This window comes from Cololabis saira, chromosome 1 (assembly GCF_033807715.1).
Source record: "Cololabis saira isolate AMF1-May2022 chromosome 1, fColSai1.1, whole genome shotgun sequence".
Taxonomy (NCBI): Eukaryota; Metazoa; Chordata; class Actinopteri; order Beloniformes; family Belonidae; genus Cololabis; species Cololabis saira.
In genome coordinates this window covers 47,008,359-47,028,383 of record NC_084587.1, presented here as the reverse complement: position 1 = coordinate 47,028,383, position 20,025 = coordinate 47,008,359, and the positions used below count along the sequence as shown (strand labels likewise).

The 20,025-nt window shown below is 42.2% G+C and overlaps 2 protein-coding genes across 2 annotated transcripts in view; one reads left to right on the top strand and one right to left on the bottom strand.

The window, feature by feature from the left end:
* card14 (caspase recruitment domain family, member 14) overlaps nucleotides 1–15,271 on the top strand; it is a 29,217-nt gene extending 13,946 nt beyond the window's left edge. Inside the window, exons 9-20 of the mRNA XM_061724702.1 lie at nucleotides 88–182; nucleotides 694–749; nucleotides 920–980; nucleotides 3,604–3,820; nucleotides 3,898–4,024; nucleotides 8,196–8,436; nucleotides 9,217–9,280; nucleotides 9,362–9,479; nucleotides 9,561–9,725; nucleotides 10,095–10,213; nucleotides 12,572–12,687; nucleotides 14,840–15,271. Of these exons, the coding sequence (XP_061580686.1) occupies nucleotides 88–182; nucleotides 694–749; nucleotides 920–980; nucleotides 3,604–3,820; nucleotides 3,898–4,024; nucleotides 8,196–8,436; nucleotides 9,217–9,280; nucleotides 9,362–9,479; nucleotides 9,561–9,725; nucleotides 10,095–10,213; nucleotides 12,572–12,687; nucleotides 14,840–15,047 (1,587 nt within the window). The 3' untranslated portion in view covers nucleotides 15,048–15,271. The remainder of the gene's footprint in view (nucleotides 1–87; nucleotides 183–693; nucleotides 750–919; nucleotides 981–3,603; nucleotides 3,821–3,897; nucleotides 4,025–8,195; nucleotides 8,437–9,216; nucleotides 9,281–9,361; nucleotides 9,480–9,560; nucleotides 9,726–10,094; nucleotides 10,214–12,571; nucleotides 12,688–14,839) is intronic.
* Nucleotides 15,272–16,538: 1,267 nt separating this feature from the next.
* On the bottom strand, nucleotides 16,539–18,871 carry LOC133453496 (UPF0696 protein C11orf68 homolog). Its single transcript, XM_061733101.1, is given in 3 exon segments — nucleotides 16,539–17,614; nucleotides 18,581–18,736; nucleotides 18,739–18,871. Coding segments are annotated over 3 exon segments (732 nt in total). The 5' UTR covers nucleotides 18,839–18,871; the 3' UTR covers nucleotides 16,539–17,138.
* Between the last annotated feature and the right edge of the window lie 1,154 nt (nucleotides 18,872–20,025).

Below are 20,025 nucleotides of genomic sequence, written 5' to 3'. Positions count from 1 at the left end.
CTTGATTTTCTGTGTGACAGTGATATTGTTCCCGGCTCTTTCTCCACCTGTGAACATGTGAACTTGTGTTCTTGTCTGAAGTGTGAGGAAACTCCGACCAGCAGCGTCCGATCCAGGAACGCACAGCCACCCAGTCCAGAGTCCCTCCGCCGAAGACAGGAAGTGTTATATGCCGACAGGAGGTGTGTGTGTGTTTCTGATTTACTTTCAGTGTGTTCCTCTCTGTGTGTTTGAGGTTATATTTTAGATGTAAAATACATTAGTTCTTGCTGAACGGCCGTCTGCCGAGTCTAACCAGGAAGGAGGATTCTTTGCTGCTGCTCCCTTCTGCATTCCTGTCAGAGATTTTAGTTAATTATTGATTTACAGGGATTAACTGCAAATTCTCACTTCAGAGGAACAAGCATGAAGGCGTACAGGGTGTTGAGATGGACATGTTCCCAGCTTGTATTAAAGCTTTCGAGAACACTCTGTCTTTACAGTCTTGCCTGAAGACTGAGCTTTAACTGTAATTATCTCAAACCTGAAAACCAGTCCGTGGAGAAATATCTAATCTCTCATTTCGCCCTCACTGCTGCCTGAAAGTACACTGGCTGTAAAGAATCGACTGTGTGAGAACATACCTGCAGGAGCTGCAAACATAAATCCGTCACCTGTGTTCATAACAGCGTTGTTCCTCTTTTTCCACCACAGCCCAGAGAGCACAGTGACTGATTCCCTTTTAGATGACTTCGTGCTCCTTCCTGATGGTATGCATACCGATCTTTCTCTGAATGAGTGTGTGTCTTTGCTGTTATTTGGAACAAGCGTCATTGTCCGTTGTTTAAATCTGGATCTTTGCCACGACGGCACTGTGTCACATGACCTCCAGGGAAACAACCCTGATGCAGAGTCATCTCACAGCTTCTCTTTTGTTTAGTGACGAGTGAAGACAAGCAGACATCCAGGCTTTCCTCCTCTGGTGGCTCCACTTCTCATGGGTAAGCTGGTCCATTGGACCAATGCTGACACAGACGGAGGGTTTTACACCTGAACCGTAGTGCATTGTTATGTGGCAGGCTTGCATACTGAAGTCGAGGAGGAGGAGGAGCAAAAGATGAACATCACAAATAAAAACTGTAGCACCAGTTCACGTTTATACGAAGAGAAATGCAGCACTTTCCTCTGGGCAAGCACTTGGCGACAGTGGGGAGAAAAACACCTCCTACATAGATTAAATAGGTCGGTACACAGATTAAAGGAGACCCACCGACCAGGGAAATGAGTAATGGTGAATTCACACTGAAAGAGTCAAAAATCGCCTGTTCAGGCTCGGGACTCCTGCATCTCTGCTTAACAAAGCCTGTCGACGTCTGCAGTGGGCGGAGCTTTCAAGCTGCGCTGCAGAGCTGGAGGGACCAAAGTTTATATATAGTCTAAACATATCTATATACTGTATAGCGTGCACATCTTCAGTTTCCTATTTCACCATAGATCACACTTTGGGAAGCCTTCTTTATATTTCAGCGTTATTTCCGCATAGATAAGAGTGAGTTTGATGCTCCTCCTTAACCAGGTTGGTCCCGGATCAACAGCAACCATCAGAGCCGTTGGTCCCGGTGAAGCTGCAGTCTGTCTGCGTGAACACTGACACACCGGGTCGGAGCGGATTTGGTCATATTGTTTAAACTGTGTTTTGCGATTAATAAGCACGGTTTTTAATGATTTTGTGTTGGATCGATTTAGCAAATAAAATAGTTCAGACCATCCAGTTCCTCAACCATCAGATACGTGTTTCACATGAGCAGTTCAGGTAACAACAGCAGTCAAATCAGCAAAAATGTCAGTTTGCTGGATGAAATATATGAATTCCTGATAAAATAAGTTAGTTAGTGCACAGCTCTGCTCCTGTACGCATGTGAATGAGTGTACGTTAGTGAGTTTACGAAAGTACAATCTGCATTGAGGCTTCTCACTTCGGGAATCCCGGTCTGTGATTGGACGCTGCCTCGGCGTCGCCGCTGCTCATTTGCATAAAGTAGAGATTTTTCAACTTCAAATTGACGCTCCCGACGCCTCCAATGGCTCCGTGGCCTCCAACGTCTCTCGCAGCGCGCTTTCATAGAAAATGAATGGCAACCTATGGCGCTTTCAGTGTGAATCCAGGGTAAGACAAAACAATCTTCAGACACCAAACTGGTTTGTCTTGTCACTTACTTCAGATTCGCTCCAGAAATAAGAATAGACAAACCACAAAGTATGGACAAGTGACAAAGTAAAGGACCTGCAACAAGAGTGAGGGATGTGTGATATGACAAATGAACACGTTAGTGTCAGTCATGTCTTTGTAACAGTAGAGGTTCTTCAATCTTCCCCAGTAATGACTAACAAACATCTTTCAGTAATGATATTGCAGTGAGTAGGAACTGAAAAAACAGGATTCATTGTCAGTAAGTAAGTAAGTAAAGTTTATTTATATAGCACTTTTCACAGACAACGGAATGTCACAAGGTGCTTCACAAAAAATAAAACAATACCAATAATTACACGAATAAAACACAACAATAAATGTAGAAATACGATAAAAACAAGACAATACCGATAAAACCTCCTAGAATAAAAGTACATAAAATCAACATGGTGGTCATAAAACAACCCTCTCACTACTGATGTTTAGAAGCTTGGAGAAACAGGTGGGTTTTTAGTTTGCTATTAGAAGCATGGATGGAGTCCAGAGACGGCGGGAGATCGTTCCACAGCCAGTTCTTCCAGTTCTTTCTTGTTTAAGTAAGAAAACAAACTGTTGCAGTCGTCCAAACAAGATGACACAAAAGCATGAATAATTAGCTCAAGATGATTTTTTGAAACAACTGTTCTTAGTTTGGAGATATTCCTTAAATGGTAAAAACAGTTCCTCGTCAGCTGTTTGGAGTGGCGTTCTAATGACATGTCTTTGTCAAAGACAACACCGAGATTTCTTAGGCTTGAGATGAGACACTCAAATCACCTAAAAACTGGCTAATAGCTGGAAGGACATCATCAGGGCCAATCACCAGCACTACGGTTTTATCAGACTCAACTGCAGAGAATTTACTCCGAGCCACTGTTTTATCCGCACAAGGCACCCCATCAAGGAGTTCAATTTCTGAATCTCAGAGGCCTTAAAATAGCAGTACAGATTAGATTAGATTAGATTTATTTATTTATTGTACCCTTGGGTAAATTTGGTTTACAGTGAGTGCTTCCTCATACAATCCAAAACCATACGCTCAACAACACAGGACAAGATAAAGTGACGACAGTGCTTTGGCTAAAAGAGCAAAGAACAAAAAGGACGGCCCCAAGATAAGAAGCAAGATAAGTTAAAACATCAGTAGATAAAAAGCTGGATATCATCTGCAAATAAATGGTATGAAACATCAGCAAACTCCTGGATTTTCTTACCCAACGGGTATTGTACTGTTTTAGTGAATCTTTTTTCCCCCTAAATTTAGCTAAATAAGTTGTGATGACCGCTGTCACTGATGATGATATTTGTTTCAGTTACGGGCCACTAGACACGTGTGACATTGTACTTCTCTGCAGAGACTAAATCCTTCTTCATCTTCTCCCACATGTCCCCAGCCTCTCAAGAACGTCCGTCCCTACCTTCCTGGTGCGTTCCCGTCCAAAGGCCATTCGCGTCAGCGGCCGCGTCCTCAACATCTCCCTCCAGGGCGAGGCTCTCCTCAGCCAGGTGACCGTGGTGGGGGGCAACAAGACGGGCGTGTTCGTGCACCAGGTGACTGCAGGCAGCGCCGCCCACACGGTCGGCATCAGCCCCGGCGCTCAGATTGTGGAGGTGGGTGAAAGTGTGTCAGACATATTCAGTACTTCAGCTGTTGTGGAAGAGTTTCTCATGGTTGTGTTTTTCTTCAGGTGCGCTATGAACAACACCAGAGAGCTCTGAGGATGGTGCTGGAGGACTCCACTTTGGAAGAAGCCACGTGGGCCCTCGGCCAGGTGACAGGCGTCTGCCACCTCTCCCTGCGGCCCAGGCAGTGTGGTACGTCACAGACGGAAACCAACTCTTATGAAGGATTTCACCACCAGTGTAGTGAACATTTTCTCCATTCTTGAACTCAAGAATTTTAATGTCCTAATAATATTTCTTCCTCTTCAGAGAAAATCTGTAACAACCCCATAACTTTCCTATTAGATGGAAAAATGGCAAGGAGCGTAAACCTGTGATCGTGACCAAAACAATGTGGGGCGTAGATAGGGTCCCTACTAGGCGATTCTCTATTCGATTCTCATTTTAATTCCTAAAAATCGATTCATATGTCTAAAGATCGATTTTTTTTTTCATCATTACATTTCAACTTTTGGTATTTTTTTGTTTATTCCCAAAAAAGGAATGTTTTATTGGACACAAGAATAACTGGTGCCATGTTTTTGCCTTTAAATATGTTTAAAGGTATGAAAACATTAAAATTTTCAGTTATAATTGCGTAAATTGTCTATATTTCATTACTTTATATACTGTCTTGGGGTTACATTTGCATAAATGCTAAAAACCAAATTCTCAAAAATTAAAAACCGAAAAAGACCAAAAATGGAAATATAAAAACGTAATGTGGGAAAAAAAAAAAAAACGATTTCATAGGGCCTCTGTTTGCTGCCCTGGATCTGTTTGGTAATTCTGCCCCACAAGATGTTTCTGAAAGCAGTTATATCAGCATTCTGGGAGGTGATTGGTCCTTACAGCATCATTAGCTGCCAATACTTGCTGTTGAATCTCAATATAATACTAGTAATAATTTGTTGCATAACTACACAGTCATATAATTCATGCAAAAGCTCAAAAAACAGTTTTAATAACACTAACCCAAATCAAAATCAGAATCAAATCTTGACATTTGAATCGATCCCCAGCCCTGGTCCCTACAAGCAAACTGAGATAACTTTAATCTTGTATGTGTACAAAAAGGTGTGTTTGCAGTGGCGTCTCCATCCAGTTGGTGCCATGTTGTTACAAGGTAGAGCGAGTCAACAACTGATATTGCTCATACTACTGTCAGAAAAGAGGAGAAATCACGGCCTCTTCTTCAAACGCTTGCATATTTAGGTTTAAAGATCTAAGGACGCAGAGGCCTTGAACTCTCTCGCTTCTATTGTCAGTCTGACAACTGGTCTTGTACTGATGCCACAAACCGGATAGATAGATAGATAGATAGATAATACCTTGCTTTGTTTTTCTAGGGACTTCATCCATGTGATCATATAAACAGGAAGTGATTTTCAAGTCTTGTCAGAGGCTTAAAATAGCTTTTTATTTTGGCGTAACTCCAGTGCTCCAGGTGTTTACAGTAAATGTAGCTGCAAAGACACATTTCATTCTAACTCAAAACTGCTTTGCTCTTTGCTGTTTTGGTCCCTGGCGAAGGTTTACATTCCTTCACATCTAACAATAAACCCAAGGTTAGTTTAACTGTGGAATGTTCCTGTAGCTGATTCCAAGCGAAGCGTGAACTTTAAGGACCCTCTCGGGTGTGAGACGAAACCAACAGGAGAAGGAGGAAATCCAAGGTCAACAAATCATTGTCCAACACCTTGGAGAATAAATGTTTAATATGCAATCAGCTGGTCAGTTCTAGATGTCCTGTTCAGATCTATTGCTGATGTAGCACTCGGGGCGCGGTGTAAACTAGACCAGCCAGACCAACAGGTTCACAGAGCTTCATTAACCAGATCAGCACATCACTGCTGCGCTCGTCGTTGTTGTAATGCATATGTTTTGATTAGGAAAATGCTGAAGTTGTTGTTGGCAGCAGTCGGGGAGGACTGTGGGCATCAGTGGCAGCTATTGTTACCGTTGAATACACCGTTGACGTGTTTATACGCTGAACAGGAACAACAGCAGGTCTGAATAAGATAACACATTATTTATGTTCCTTTGACAGTGGTTACATCCTTCAGCACCAGTAACCACGTACACACTGCTGCATGCTTTCAGCAAGGGACTAAATCCATCTCACTAGTGTGACATCGATGAGGAAGTTGGAAACTTGCAGCTGTGGATCTTTATGGCATGATTGATCATGTTTCAAAACTGGTATAACAAATAGCTTTGGTCTCCATCGCTACACTTCGTATCTGACTCTATGATTTTTTTTTTATATACATTTGCTAAAGTTGCACAAAGCTAGGGGTGTAACAATATATCGTGCCACGAAATTTCGCGATACAAAAACGTCACAATACGTGTCGTGGAGGTAACAAAGTGTATCGCGATATTGGATTATTAATATTAATCTATTGTGTTGACTAGAAACGCGCATCTGACCACGCCTCGACCGCGACCGCGACCGAGCAGACCAAAATCTTACTACACTCAGAAGAAACTAGTCCCGTTTTGCGGTCCCGTTTTGAGCTCTGAACCTTTACTTATGTAAGTCTGGTGTAGAGTTAAGCCTTACCTTATTAAATTAAACCTTTTTCGGGTCGTGAGTAGGATAAACAGGGGACAACTTCTGCGTGAGTTTGAGTGTACTTTAATGTCCCTCAACAGTGTAGGATTTTAGAACATCAACACAGCACCTAGTGCTGTATCACTCCGCCCAATCTAAAACATACTAATCACTACAGATAAACTGACTAGTGTCATTATAGTCCCTGATTTACAGAATATAAAGAATATATTGATAAAATAATGAACCCTGAATTACCAAAATAACCTTCTTAACAAAAATAAATCTCCTCTTACACTTATAAGGTGAGCATGAATCAATCTTTTTTATGATGTAAAATTGTATGTATTTATTTACTTTTATTTATTTATTTAACTATTTAACTAAGAAAAAAGTCAAATCATACATGAGAGAAAATATTCAGTTTGTGGCAAAATATTTGTACTTGTATGAAACTGAAGATCATAATGCAAACCTGACATTTACTTTTAGTTCAGTTTGTGGAAAATAGTTGGCCTGGCTTTCTCTTTAAAACTTAAACAGTTATAAAGCATTACAAACTGTAACAATAGGGCAAACGCACAGAATTGTTTTGTATTTTGTGTCTTTCAAATAAAAGACAATTTTTTTCATATGTTCCTCATTCAAGGTTGATAAAAAAATACTGCTATAATATTGTATCGTATCGTTATCGTGACCTCAATATCGTGTATCGTACCGTATCGTGAGATTAGTGTATCGTTACACCCCTACACAAAGCCAACCATTTTACTTACTTTTTGAGACCCAACTGATGTCATTATGTTTACCGTTAGCCGTCAATGGTTAGCGCTTAGCATTTTCAGTGAATTTGCCATCTGTGCAGCGAATAAAGATTAAAAAGATACATTAGATAAGATACATTTTGTACCGTTAATTATCCCAACAAACTGCTGTAATCTACTCCGGGGAGGCCTTGACGAGCCCGGCGAGTTCAGGAAGCGGCTACCTTCTCCCCGGTTAGGCTACTGCTACTGAGACAGCTAGTCAACTGCACAGTGACGACTAGGTCGTCCGGTAACCAAGCAACCAAGGGAGGTTGTCCAGTTTTTGTTTTTTTGGACAGTCACATCCGCACAAACCCGAGGGATGATAGCCTGATGCGCCAGAGCTTTTGTTACGAGACTCCTGCCACCAACTTCAGATAGTTTGACAGAAATATACAACCTTTTTTTTTTTAAACTGTACTGAGGAATTATGACTATTGATCAGCTAAATGTAAAGCATTACCAGAAAATTTACAATACATGTTTACTTTCAGTTCAAATAATGAGGATAGTCGAAGAAAATGTAATTCTAAACATCTACTTGCCCGAACAACTTTAAAGCAGATGGGTGTTTCTGTTGTTGGAATTAAGTTATGGAATTCAATTCAATTACATGATGATTTAAAGGGCTGTATAAACATATTTCAGTTTTTAAAAAAATTTAAAGAGAAAAAAAAGCAATGTATCGATGAAATAGTTAAGATTTATAATATATGCTTATGGAGACAGACAATCTATCTATGATTTTTTTTGTTTTCCTTTCTTTGTGATGTTAACTGAGTTATTGTAATTGTGCAGACCATCTATTATTATTGTTCAATTTAGTTTTGAGGGAGGGGCAGGTAGAATAAGATTTTCTTCTTCCTGCTCCTTTCTGGTTATGGAATATGCTTTAGTTGATGACCAATGAATGAGTGTCAGAGCTACAGTCCCCCATAACGATCCTTCTCTGTCTGTTCAGACTACGAGGTTCTGCTGCAGCAGCTGCAGAAGGACAAGATGTCGTCAGGAGACTCCTTCTACGTCCGGGTCAATCTGTCCCTCCCCGCTGGCTCCAGTGGCTCCCTGGCCGTGTCCTGCAACGACATCCTGCATGTAGCAAACACGCGCCCTGAAGGCGCTGAGGATTTGTGGCACGCCAGCCAGGTTCACCCCTGTCAGCTGCTGGACCTGGACAGTGGAACCGTCCCCAACTATTACAGGTGGGAGCCCCGCTGGGAACACGTAGTTCAAGAGCCAACCGGGTCATTAATGTACATCTTTGTTTGAATTTCAAGCCTGCAACACATTTTTTTCAAAAGTCAATACATGGGAAATTATGCTCATTGTGCAGATATGAAATATTATTTTAAACGGTGCTTCTGAACCAAAGCAGCAGAGTCTTTAGAGTCTTTAGCAGAGATGAACAGAGACTCTCCTCTGTTGTGGGATAAAAGGGCCAGATGGAAACCCTTTACAGAGGCAGCATCCACCCATTACTGCATTACAGAGGAAAAAGAGGGTATATGTAGGTCTTGCCTGCAATCTTGACTTGTCCCCAATACAGAATGTGAAGGGAATTTCAAAACAAAAGATGCAACAAGGATAACGTCTCAGAGAACGGGACCAAATTACAGCTGAAAGGCTTCATCACTCGGTATCTTCAATGTCAGAAGACCTTCTGAAGTGTTGTGTGAAGAAATGGTCCCATATAAGTAATATAAACATAATATATATTTTATATAAATATGTAATAATGTAATATAATATATAAAGTCCTAATAAAACAATTAAAATAAAGCCGAGTATGAAACATCTTGGGTTCACACAGCAAAAATGATAGGGGTCAAAGTAAATCCATGAAATGCTGCATTTATGAGAGAATCAATTAAACTTCTATGATAATAAAATCCTTTTTTATTTATTTATTTTCTATTTCTTCTGATCTGGAGTCATAAAACTGAACCACAGCTCAAAATGGAACTGCTTTTCTGGTTTCACAGGGCCCAAGGACTTTTGATTCGAGCACTCGAAGACATAAACTTTGAAACCAACAAGTCTGAAAAGGTAAAGTAGAAAGAATCTTGAAGACTCCTGTGTCTTTACTCCAAAGCATCGTTGTGCTGAGATATTGTTCCCCTTCATCAGGCTGGACAGGAGGTCTCTCAGTGTAAAAAGGCAGTGAGGATAGTCAGCACGGGGCGGCAGGGCAGGAACCCCCTGTGGGTCAGCATGGAGGAGGAAAACAGCAAGAGCCCAGAGCCAGGTACGTTGCAACCGGCAGCGGCAGATGCAGAGAATCTGCTGCAGTATTTGTATCGTGAAAGTCTTTTTTTTACCCCTGCAGGCAGTCCGACGCCGTCCAAATGCTGCGTCACCCTCATGCCCTACACCCTGGTCACCCCCCACTACCCCCCCATCTGCAGGCCGGTGCTGCTGCTGCCCACCGTCCTGGGACGCATGCTGGACAAGAAGCTGGCCGGCTGGCAGGGTTTCCAGCTCTGCGAGCCCGGTAAGAAAACCCCTTCCCGTTGTTCTGCTCCTGTCACGTTTTATTGGTGAGGTCGCCCGTGCTTCTCTTCCTCTATTTTTGAGTTTTATGTGTCAGAGGATGTGTGTTGTCCCAGCTTGGTAAACATCCAGCCTCATACTGTATATTATGGTTTGGTGTCTTGCTGTAAATCAGGAAGGAAATAAAGTCGATGGGTAAACAGTTATAAAAATCAGAGATGCTATAAACAGGAGGTGTGGGCCAGTGTTCCCTGCAATAATAAACTGAACATTTATTGATCTCTACCGAAGAAACTCAGATAATTCATGCTTTAGGTGATACTGTATGTCATTTATCATCCCATCCTAATCTCTCCACCCCTGTTTTCAGAGGTGTTGAGCTCCAGCGAGCACGCCGCTCGGCTGCAGAGGTCCGAGATCCTGGAGGAGTGTGAGCCGGGGGAAAACCGCTGCTACACCCTGCAGGGCGTTGAGAAAGTCATGAAGAAGGTCAGAACGCTTCAACACATTAAAATGCACGAACATACTTATTACACTATTATTACACTACGCTAAAAAACATATACTTTACATCTCTAAATTACGGAAGAGTATTAGGTCCAGGCAGGAGAAAAATAAAAATAATATTTTAGAGCAGGAACATTTTTTTTTCATTATGCACTTTGGGAAAAAAGTCGAAATGTCGAGATTAATGTTGAAGTCAAAATTTTGTGAATAAAATGGAAATGTTGAGAAAAAGGGCAAAATTTCGACTTTATTCACAAAATTTCGACTTTATTCTTGAAATTGTATTTCAACATTAATCTCAACATTTCAACCTTTTTCTCAAAATTGTATTTCAACATTATTCTCGACATTTTGACTTTTTTCTCGAAGTGCACAATAAAAAAACATCTTCCCCTCTCAAATATTTTTTCTCCTGCATGCCCCTAATAGTCTTCCGTACTAAATTAATTCCCTTCATATGCACATATTTTGGGACTAAGAAAGGAATCCAGTTACACAGCCAAGTCAAGCTTTAGCCCTATCTCCACGAAGCTGGGCACGTAAATGTACCACCTGTACCTGTTGTTGTTGTTGTTGTTGTTGTTGTTGTTGTTAGTGCAGCACCTGGGGTTCGACCTGCCACTGAAAGTTAACTTGACCTTAACTGATGTTCTAAAATTATCCCATCAACCTCCAGATCTGTTTCTGCATGCTTGCTTAAACCTGATCCGGGTCCGTTTTAACAATGAGGCATTTTCTAACTTGCAAATTCTGATAATACTTACTTTCAGTTGTGGCCATGCTGTCTGATAATCTGTGACAATGAAAAATGAAAAATAGTTTAAATTAGGTTGTACTAACTCAGATATCTAAATCCCCAAAAGAGGAGTGCACCTCACAACTCTTTAGTTTGCCTCTGGTTCGTAACGCTCAGTTCAGCAGCAGCCGTTTCGCCACCAGCTGATTTGGAGGCCGGGAATCAGAAGCAACTTCAGATACAAACCTCCCAGACACGTGAGCTGTGAATACGCTGAACCTGCGTTTAACCTCAATCTCAGCTATGGATTACGCTGAAATGTTCATCTAAGTTAGCCACGTGCTAACAAACTGTGCCGTCAGCACTATGTGCTGGAGCTCCTTTAGACGGAGGTGAAGATTTACAAACCTTCCTAAGAGGAACGTTAGAAGGTTTACAAAAATGCAACAAAAACTTTAATGTCTTTGAAGAAATGGGAACAAATCCAGAGTTTGATGCAGCAGCGGTGATCTGAACCCATCCCAGCTAGATTCAGAGTTACTCCCTGGGCGGGTCGCAGCGTTGCCTTACCATTCCTTTCATTCTGCTTTTCAGTAGTTTGAGCCGTGATGGCTCTTTTGTCCATTCTTGCTGAATGGACAGTCTTTTTGAAGGAGCTTCAAGGAGACACCGGTCCGGGCTGCAGGCAGGACGATCAGGGACACACACCGTGTCTTTGATGCTGTTTCTATTCCTGCAGAATGAGGTCTCACATTGTCCTGCTGAATAACCCGGGCCTCCCGGGACGGGGCTTTGCTGTAACGGCGGCCTTTTCAGTTTTTCACTTCTAAGGTTTTATGCATCAGGACACGATGGAAGTAGTTTGGTCCTTACCAGGTGTTAAAGTTAATGCAACCTCAGACGTATTACACCCTGCCATTATTTCATATATCCATATATGCAGCAGCGTAGCGGGAAAGCCTCAGAACACCGGAGTAAGCACTAGCTGATACTAGTCAGATACACAGGATTACTGGGATTGATCATCAGAAAGTGGCGGCACCTCTGTAAAAGTGGAAGTTTTGGAACAGTTGTGGAGTTTTCAGGTAAAAGCTAACACAATCCCAAAGAGGAAAGATATCAGCAATGATGTTAGAGAAACAGTTGTTGCTGCTTGTCAATCTGAGGAAAATATTATCTGGAGACTGGACACTGAAAACAAAGAGGGGGTGTTTGGTCATAAAGCTCAGCAACACGTGGCGAGAACGACACCTGGAATAGCAGCACAAACATAACATTGGGATAAAATGATAAGTTATGACTTTACCTACCATATTTTCACACTAGCCCAAAACTAATAAGTAAAAGAGTCCAAGCATCTAAGGATGTTTGACACAGATATGTTAATGCCACAAGGTTGTTTGATGGGAAACATAATCCAGCACAATGGCATCCCCAAGTGTTCTTCTGCTGTCACTACTGTGTAAGAAATGTACTGACTTCTATGAAGCTTCAACGTTTATGACAGTGGTTGTGCAAGCATTTACACTTCTGGGATCATCCGATCACGCTTTGTTTCTCTCTCCACACGTGATTCTTCAAGATGATTTTCCCTCCTCTTCCAGGGGATCCACTGTGTGCTGCCGCTGGGCCTGGACTGTGTGCGCCGGCTGCATCGCTCCGACATCTTCCCCATCATCATCTTCATCAGCCAGTCTGCACGAAGTGCACGTAAGCTGAGGTAACTACGTCTTTCTTCTCAACAAGCTGATTCCTCCTGTGTGAAAGCAACGTTAACACTTCTCTTGTCAAGTTGATTTATAGAAAGCTTTGATTACTTTTTGTATTCATACCACAGAGGGAGCAATGTGTCATGTGAGCCAAAAATGTTATTCACTCTCCACACGCCAATCAGGACGGGGCAGTATAGTTTCCCAAAGTGAATTGGTCTACCCTCACGTCAAAAACCAGAAGACGCAAGGTCCTTCCCCCTCCTCCTCAAGTCCAGGCCTTCAATTCAGTGCCAATTGTATCGCGAATAAAAACCCAAAGTCTGAGAATCAAAACAGAATCTGTAACCGAGAGATTCAAACCATATCTAACCAAGACTACAATCTTTCTCTCAGAAACACCTTTATTTCTAAAACCATCTCCGTTTCTGAACCGTCATCCTTAGTTTTGTGTTTTGTGGTTGAACGCCACAGTGACTTGACTTACTCTGCCATCAAAAATGTTTAGCCAAACTAAACTCCAATCTAACAGAAATATTCCACGACAGACTTTGCGTCTTTGCTGTCCATGAGCCGTCTCCAACGGGGGAAGCACCGCTGATATTTACTCTGGTTTTGGTGGTTTTTATTTTCTCTTTTTTGCTTCCTACCAAGTCTTTCTTCCCTGTACCGTGGGGTTGTGGTGGGGAGCCTCGGGCATCATGCTAGTTTCTGTTAACCTGTCCCAAAATGGTAACTTGATGGTGGTGCCTACATAACTCCTTTGCGTCATCATGTTGTACTGAGGCCGCTACGTTGCTCAATACCGCCACACATGGCAGAAACTGGTATTACAAGACTAGCTAGGCCGAAGCAAGTTGTTTAGCACGCTAACTGGGTAAACATCTCAGCAGCCAAGTACATCCACATCATTGTTGTGACATGACCGCACTTTTTTCTTCTCTTTCATGGTTGTTTCTACATTATTTTGGGATATTTTGAACCTGCAATCTTACACATTGCTCCTTCAAAGGAAAATACTGAGAATGAAGAAAGAACGATAAAGATTTAAATGAGAAGATGTTGTCTTGAGCATGAACAACTTATGTTCTGTCGAACGCAAACACAAGTCTAGACATGTACATGTTTGAGCTAAAACCGGACCCGGATCCAGATGTAGTCATCATCTGGATCTCTGCTTGGAACTAACTGGGTCACCCATAGTTATTCTTTGCCTTTTTTGATACAAAGAATTGATCTGGTTCCTTTGAATTAGCCTCTGGTTTTGGGGCAGTACCAACAAATGTAGAAGAAACTGCCTATAGATGCCATTGTATAGACGTACCGCCAATCAGAGAGGGGGAGCATGTGACAGCAGGGATCTGGGTTGTGTTGAATAAATGATGGTCCAGGATGAGTGGTTGCACCAAGGCTGCCCTAACCACTAACCCTGTTCTGATTGGTTCGGTTCAGTTCGGAAAAAAACATTCATGTTAAACTCAACAAACAGCGCATTTGTTGAGTTGGTTAACTTTTAAGCCTGAATTATGGTTCTGTGTCAAACCAACGCAGAGCACACACCGTCACCGTGACGCCGTCATGAACCCTTCGGACTTCTCCGTCACTCCATTTCGTCGCGGTGCAGTACCCAACCGCGACCGCTAGTTAGCGATCTTTTTCTGAATGGTTTATCCGACTTTTTCCCGTCACAGTGAATCAAAGAGATAAGGACAACTATTGTGCAAAAAACCAAAACAAAAAAAATCACACATACACGAAGAAAAGAGCGCTGAAAGTTCACGACTGCTTCAAACCGGAAATGCGTTGCTTCCAAGCGAACCAATCACAGCCCTCTCGGTCTGCGTGTGGTCTGCGTGGCCTCGACGCGTAGTTACAATTTTCGGAAGGTGCACGTCAGTGACGGTGTGTGGTCTGCGTCGACGCGTACCACACGCCGTAGGCACGGCGTCGTTTTGACGCAGAACCATAACTCAAGCTTTACACGAGACGAGAGAAAAGTCTTTTAAGGCAAAAAATATTCCGTTAATGTTTTGAAAAAGAGGGTGGAGCATAATTTACCTATTCATTTATCGCTCATATCATATCGTCCGAGTTTAGAGGCTTTAAAACGAACAAAAAGCAGAGGAAACTAATGAATGGTATTTTCTTGGTCGGACGCTGCAGGTCAAAGCTGCAACGGCACGGCCAGTCGGAGGAGCAGCTGCTGGCGTGCTCCAGGAGCGAGGAGCCGCTGCTGGACAAGCTGCCGTGTCTGTACCACAGCGTTCCTCCCGACGCCTGGTGCGACCACGCGTCGCTGCTCACCAGCCTGCGCACCGTCATCTGGGAGGAGCAGAAGAAGATCGTGTGGGTGGAGCCGGACCTGTGGTGAAGCACAGGAGGCGCTATAAAATACAAAGACAATATATACTAATACCGTATGCTGTATATAAGCTTTACAAGAAATATTTTGTAAACAAACGTATGTATCTATGATACTTTGATGAGAATTGGTAAATAAAATTACTTTTAGTGTATGCAGCTGTGGTGCAGAAGGTGTACAAAGAAATATTTTCTACAATCACTGCAATCATTTTTTGTATTTGTTTATAATAAATGGCTGTTTTGAATCCTCTAAAAGGTTTTTTGTATCTCTACAACATATTTTCTCACAATGAGGATGCTTAAATTTAAAGATTTGAAAGTGTACACCTGTCACCACTGATTGAAACGACGTCCACGAGCTTTCTCCGTCAAAACCCCATTAGTGGAAGACTAGGCTAGCTCTGGCTAGCCACTTTTAGTCTGGTGGTCACGGCCGATAATTATTAAAGTTTACAGCACAAGAAGCTGCAAAGAATGATTATGGTCCATCGATCTTTAATCCACAGTTCAGGAGGCCAGTTCACTGCAAGCAGCTAAATCAGGGGTAGGCAATTCCGGTCCTCGAGGGCCGGTGTCCTGCATGTCTTAGATGTTACCCTGCTTCAGCACACCGTGATAAAAGTACCTGTGTCATTAACAGAATTGTGCAGCCCTGGATGACAAGCTGATGACGATGATTAATTAGAATCAGGTGTGTTAAAGCAGGGAAACATCTAAAACATGCAGGACACCGGCCCTCGAGGACCGGAATTGCCTACCCCTGCCGTAGACATTCGTCAAGCCTGTGGGAGGCTTTGTTTAGTTTTAACACACGGGGGACATAAACATCCATCTCCTGTACGGTGGTCATGGATCTGAAATCTGTGTTTATTTTTGTTGGTGGAGGGTGACTCACTTCATTTCATTTAATTTCATTTATTTATTTAGCACAATTATTTTTTTTAAACAGTTTTTGTACAGAGTTCACTCCCATCAACAACTGTTATGAAGTAACAAAGATAATGTACAACAAATTAAAAAAAAATATAAATGTAAAAGAGAACATGGATACATGGTCTGGATTACATTAAAGATAAAGACATTGTAGGTTATGACAGAATAAGATGTTTTTTTAATAACTTTCTGAAGGAAGTAAAAGATAATGTTGACTACAGCGACACATTCAAGTCATTCCAGAGTTTTGGAACTAAATGTAATATTAAATTAATGACCAGATGTTCTACAGAAGGGTAAATGAAGATTGCCACTGTGTCTAGTTGGATATGAATAAAAATCAGATGAAAAAGTAAAAAAACTGCTGGAAAGTGACAGGAAGATCTTATTTTCTATTGATAAACTTATGCACAAACAAGCATGAGTGAGAAACATTAAGTTTATGAATGGATAAATGGAAATATTTCATAAAAAGAGATGCAGATGGTTTGTGTCTACCAGACTGAGAGATCGTTCTTAAGAATCTTTTTTGGATTACCAGTAATTTATTGAGAAAAGTTGGATAAGTTTCAGACCAGACAATATTGCAGTAATTCATATATGGAAATAGGAAACTATAATACAGTCAAGTGAGCAGAGGGATGGATCAATGGACAAACCTTTTTCAGTATGGCAAGCATTTTCATTGATCTTTTGCAAACTTGATTAATATGATTATTCCAATTTATTTTTTTTTTTTTTTTGACGGTCTTCAAAAGTATTTTATTTGGCAAGGCTGCAATTATAGTTCAGTTCAAAACAAAAACTAACCAAATGCATGTATGTTTTCTCAAGAACACAAAATAAAAATGATCCACTGAAAACATGCACAGATGGTATAAAGAAGGAGAAACAAAGTCAGTTCAGAGCTGATCTTTTAACATAAATCTAGTCGCTGCTCTTTTATTACAATATAGTCTGCAAAAACCAGGATGGCATTTATTTAAATTGAAATATAACTGCATCAAAACAAGATTTCACCATATTGTCAATCATTTCTCTTTGCAAAAATGGAAGAACTTGGGATGAAAATATAATTACTAGGTTGAAAAGCATTTGAGCCAAGCAGCGTGCAATGACTAAAGGCCTCTTCATAAAACAGTCCTGGCCACTTCTTCAGATGTGTTTATGTTACTTCCTGATTGGTAACTTTATTGATGATGTGGGAGCGCCGGGGCACGCACTCCAGGTCGTATTTGCTCTCGTAAATGGTGGGGCAGAGCTTCCAGCGGTTGCTGCGGTAGATGCCCAGGTGGGTGTAAACGTTGGGCTTGTAGTACAGCGGGCATTTGACCCCCGTGGCGCGGATGATGGAGTCCAGCCGGACCACCTCCGCCTCATCAGTGAAGTCCCGGTTGTAGACGCAGATGACGTGCTGGGCGCCCCCTCCGGGGTTGAAGGGGCTCACCTTCACGCTCCGGATCTTGCCCTCGTGCGTCGCCCTGGCCACGCACTCCCACGCACGGTCCACCTTGAACCCGGGGTCCAGGTGCATGAGCCACTTGCCCGAGAGCACCCGGTGGTTGAGCGCCAGCTCCCGGACCGTGTGGAAGGTGACGGGCCGGCCGCTGGCCAGCAGCTGGTCCCAGCTGTCCTGCAGACCTATGGAGCCAAATCAAGGCCAAAAGTTTTGCTAATTTGAAAATAAAATTTGAACCTGAAAATTCTTTTTTACAGTTTCAATTTTATTTTTTTCAGTATCAGATCTTTTTTTCAGTTTCAAATCTTTTTTTCAGTTTCAAATCTTTTTTTTTCAGTTTCACGTCTTTTTTTTCAGGTTCAGACTTTTGGCCCGGATCTGGCGTGGGGGGCGTGGCATCAACTGAGAGGGCGTGGCATCATGAGTGAAAGCATAAGAGAGAACGCGGGGGACGTTCCTCAGTCATGTTGCCTTCAGGAAACGTAGGTTGCAGTAGTTATCAGTAGAAGTATGATTCAATACTGTATATACACCATATTCACGTGATTGGCAGTGGAAAAAACGGATACTAGTGACACATTTCTGTTTAAAAAGCTGTTTTAGACCGTACTTGACACCAATCGCAGTATAAAAGCAATAAACTATGCAGGTGTACAGTTCAACAGCCACACTTTAAAGTTTGACATTTCCCACTTCCACATACTACCAAGTACGGTCTAAAACAGCTTTTTAAACAGAAATGTGTCACTAATATCAGTTTTTTTCACTGCCAATCACGTGAATATGGTGTACAGTGTTGAATCAAACTTCTACTGATACGTTTCCTGAAGGCAACATGACTGAGTAACGTCCCCCGCCTTCTCTGTTCTGCTGTCACTCATGATGCCACGCCCCTCTCAGTTGATGCCACGCCCCCCACGCCAGATCCGGGCCAAAAGTCTGAACCTGAAAAAAAAAGAAGTGAAACTGAAAAAAAAAGACGTGAAACTGAAAAAAAAAGATTTGAAACTGAAATAAAAAGATTTGAAACTGAAAAAAAGATCTGATACTGAAAAAAATAAAATTGAAACTGTAAAAAAGAATTTTCAGGTTCAAATTTTATTTTCAAATTAGCAAAACTTTTGGCCTTGATTTGGCTCCATACAGACCCTCCACGTCCACGTCGCTGTCCCCCGGGCTGTCCTGCTGGGGGCCCCGGACCGAGATCCACCCCACCGAGCCGGTCCCGCTCTCCTCGTCCCCGAACCGGCACACCTGCGACGGCATGTTGCTCTGCAGCCAGTCGTCAAACTCCGACCGGGGGTCTTGCGGGAATTGAACACCAGCCAGCGGTCCATGTCGGCGGCCATGGCCTCGGCGGCGTGCGCCTCCGCGGGGAAGGGCTCCCCCGCCTCGCCGTCCTCCATGGTGCCGTCAGCGGCGGCAGCAGGGCCCGGGGTTCCTGCTTCCAACGTGGAAGTTTGTTTTCCTCCTTTGATTATTCCAACTTAGACGTTCATCCAAAACAACACCCTTTAGTGGTCATTTAAGACACTGCACTTCCACAACAGAGGCCGTCTCAGTTTAATGATTTTTTTTATTTTCCTTTAATATGAGATGGTGTGCCTCTAATACTTTATATTGGATTGTTTATACCAGGGGTATTCACCTAGATTCGGCCGGGGGCCACATCTGCAAAAGGACTGTATGGAGAGGGCCGCACAATTTGAAAATGTGGGGGTTTTCAAAATGTATTTTGAACTCAAAGACGAAGACTTATGTAAATATAATACATTTGTATTATACATTTGAATATATCTAGTTTACATATGAATTATGTATTAATTGTCTCCAGATTTAGTAATTGTGAATGTTAAATATAATATTCAGATAAAGAAATATTATTTTAAATGCAAGTTCATTTTGAGACCATGCATTGTGCAAACTTAATGAAATTGATATTGACCTACTTTTAATAAAACACGCCATAATGACAAAGCACCACTTTCCACCAAGATTTCCTTATTTGAATATTATATTAAGCATTGAGCACAACCATTTTAGTCCATAGTAGCCAGTTATAAAAATATTATTAAAAAAAAAAAAAAAAAAAAAAATTCAACAAACACCCCCTTTTTTGAAATATGACCAGGGGCCACATAAAAGCTCCTGGCGGGCCGCATGTGGCCCGCGGGCCTGCCAATTGAATATCCCTGGTTTATATGGTGAAATTCATTATCATTGTACAATATTAAAATGTTACAACGTTATTATGAGTTTTATAGCTGCTGCTGGATGTCTGGGAGGCAGAGTAGATGTCTAACACAGCCTCGTCCCACAGATCAGAGAACAGAAGATCCCAGCTGAACCACAACGTTTACAAGCTTACGCTCATCTCAGAGAGAATCCCACCTGCTCACACTCAGAATCCCCCCTGCAGGGATCGCAGCCTCAGTAACACGCAACACCCAGACACCTCATGGACCTGAGCTGCTTCAGGGTAAAAAGAGTCAGGAAGAGGAGCTGCAGCTTTCCCTGAGGGGGTCGGGGTGCTATATCTGTGGTGGGAGACAAAAGTGATTAGTCCAGGTATCAGACGACAAAGAAAAGCAGA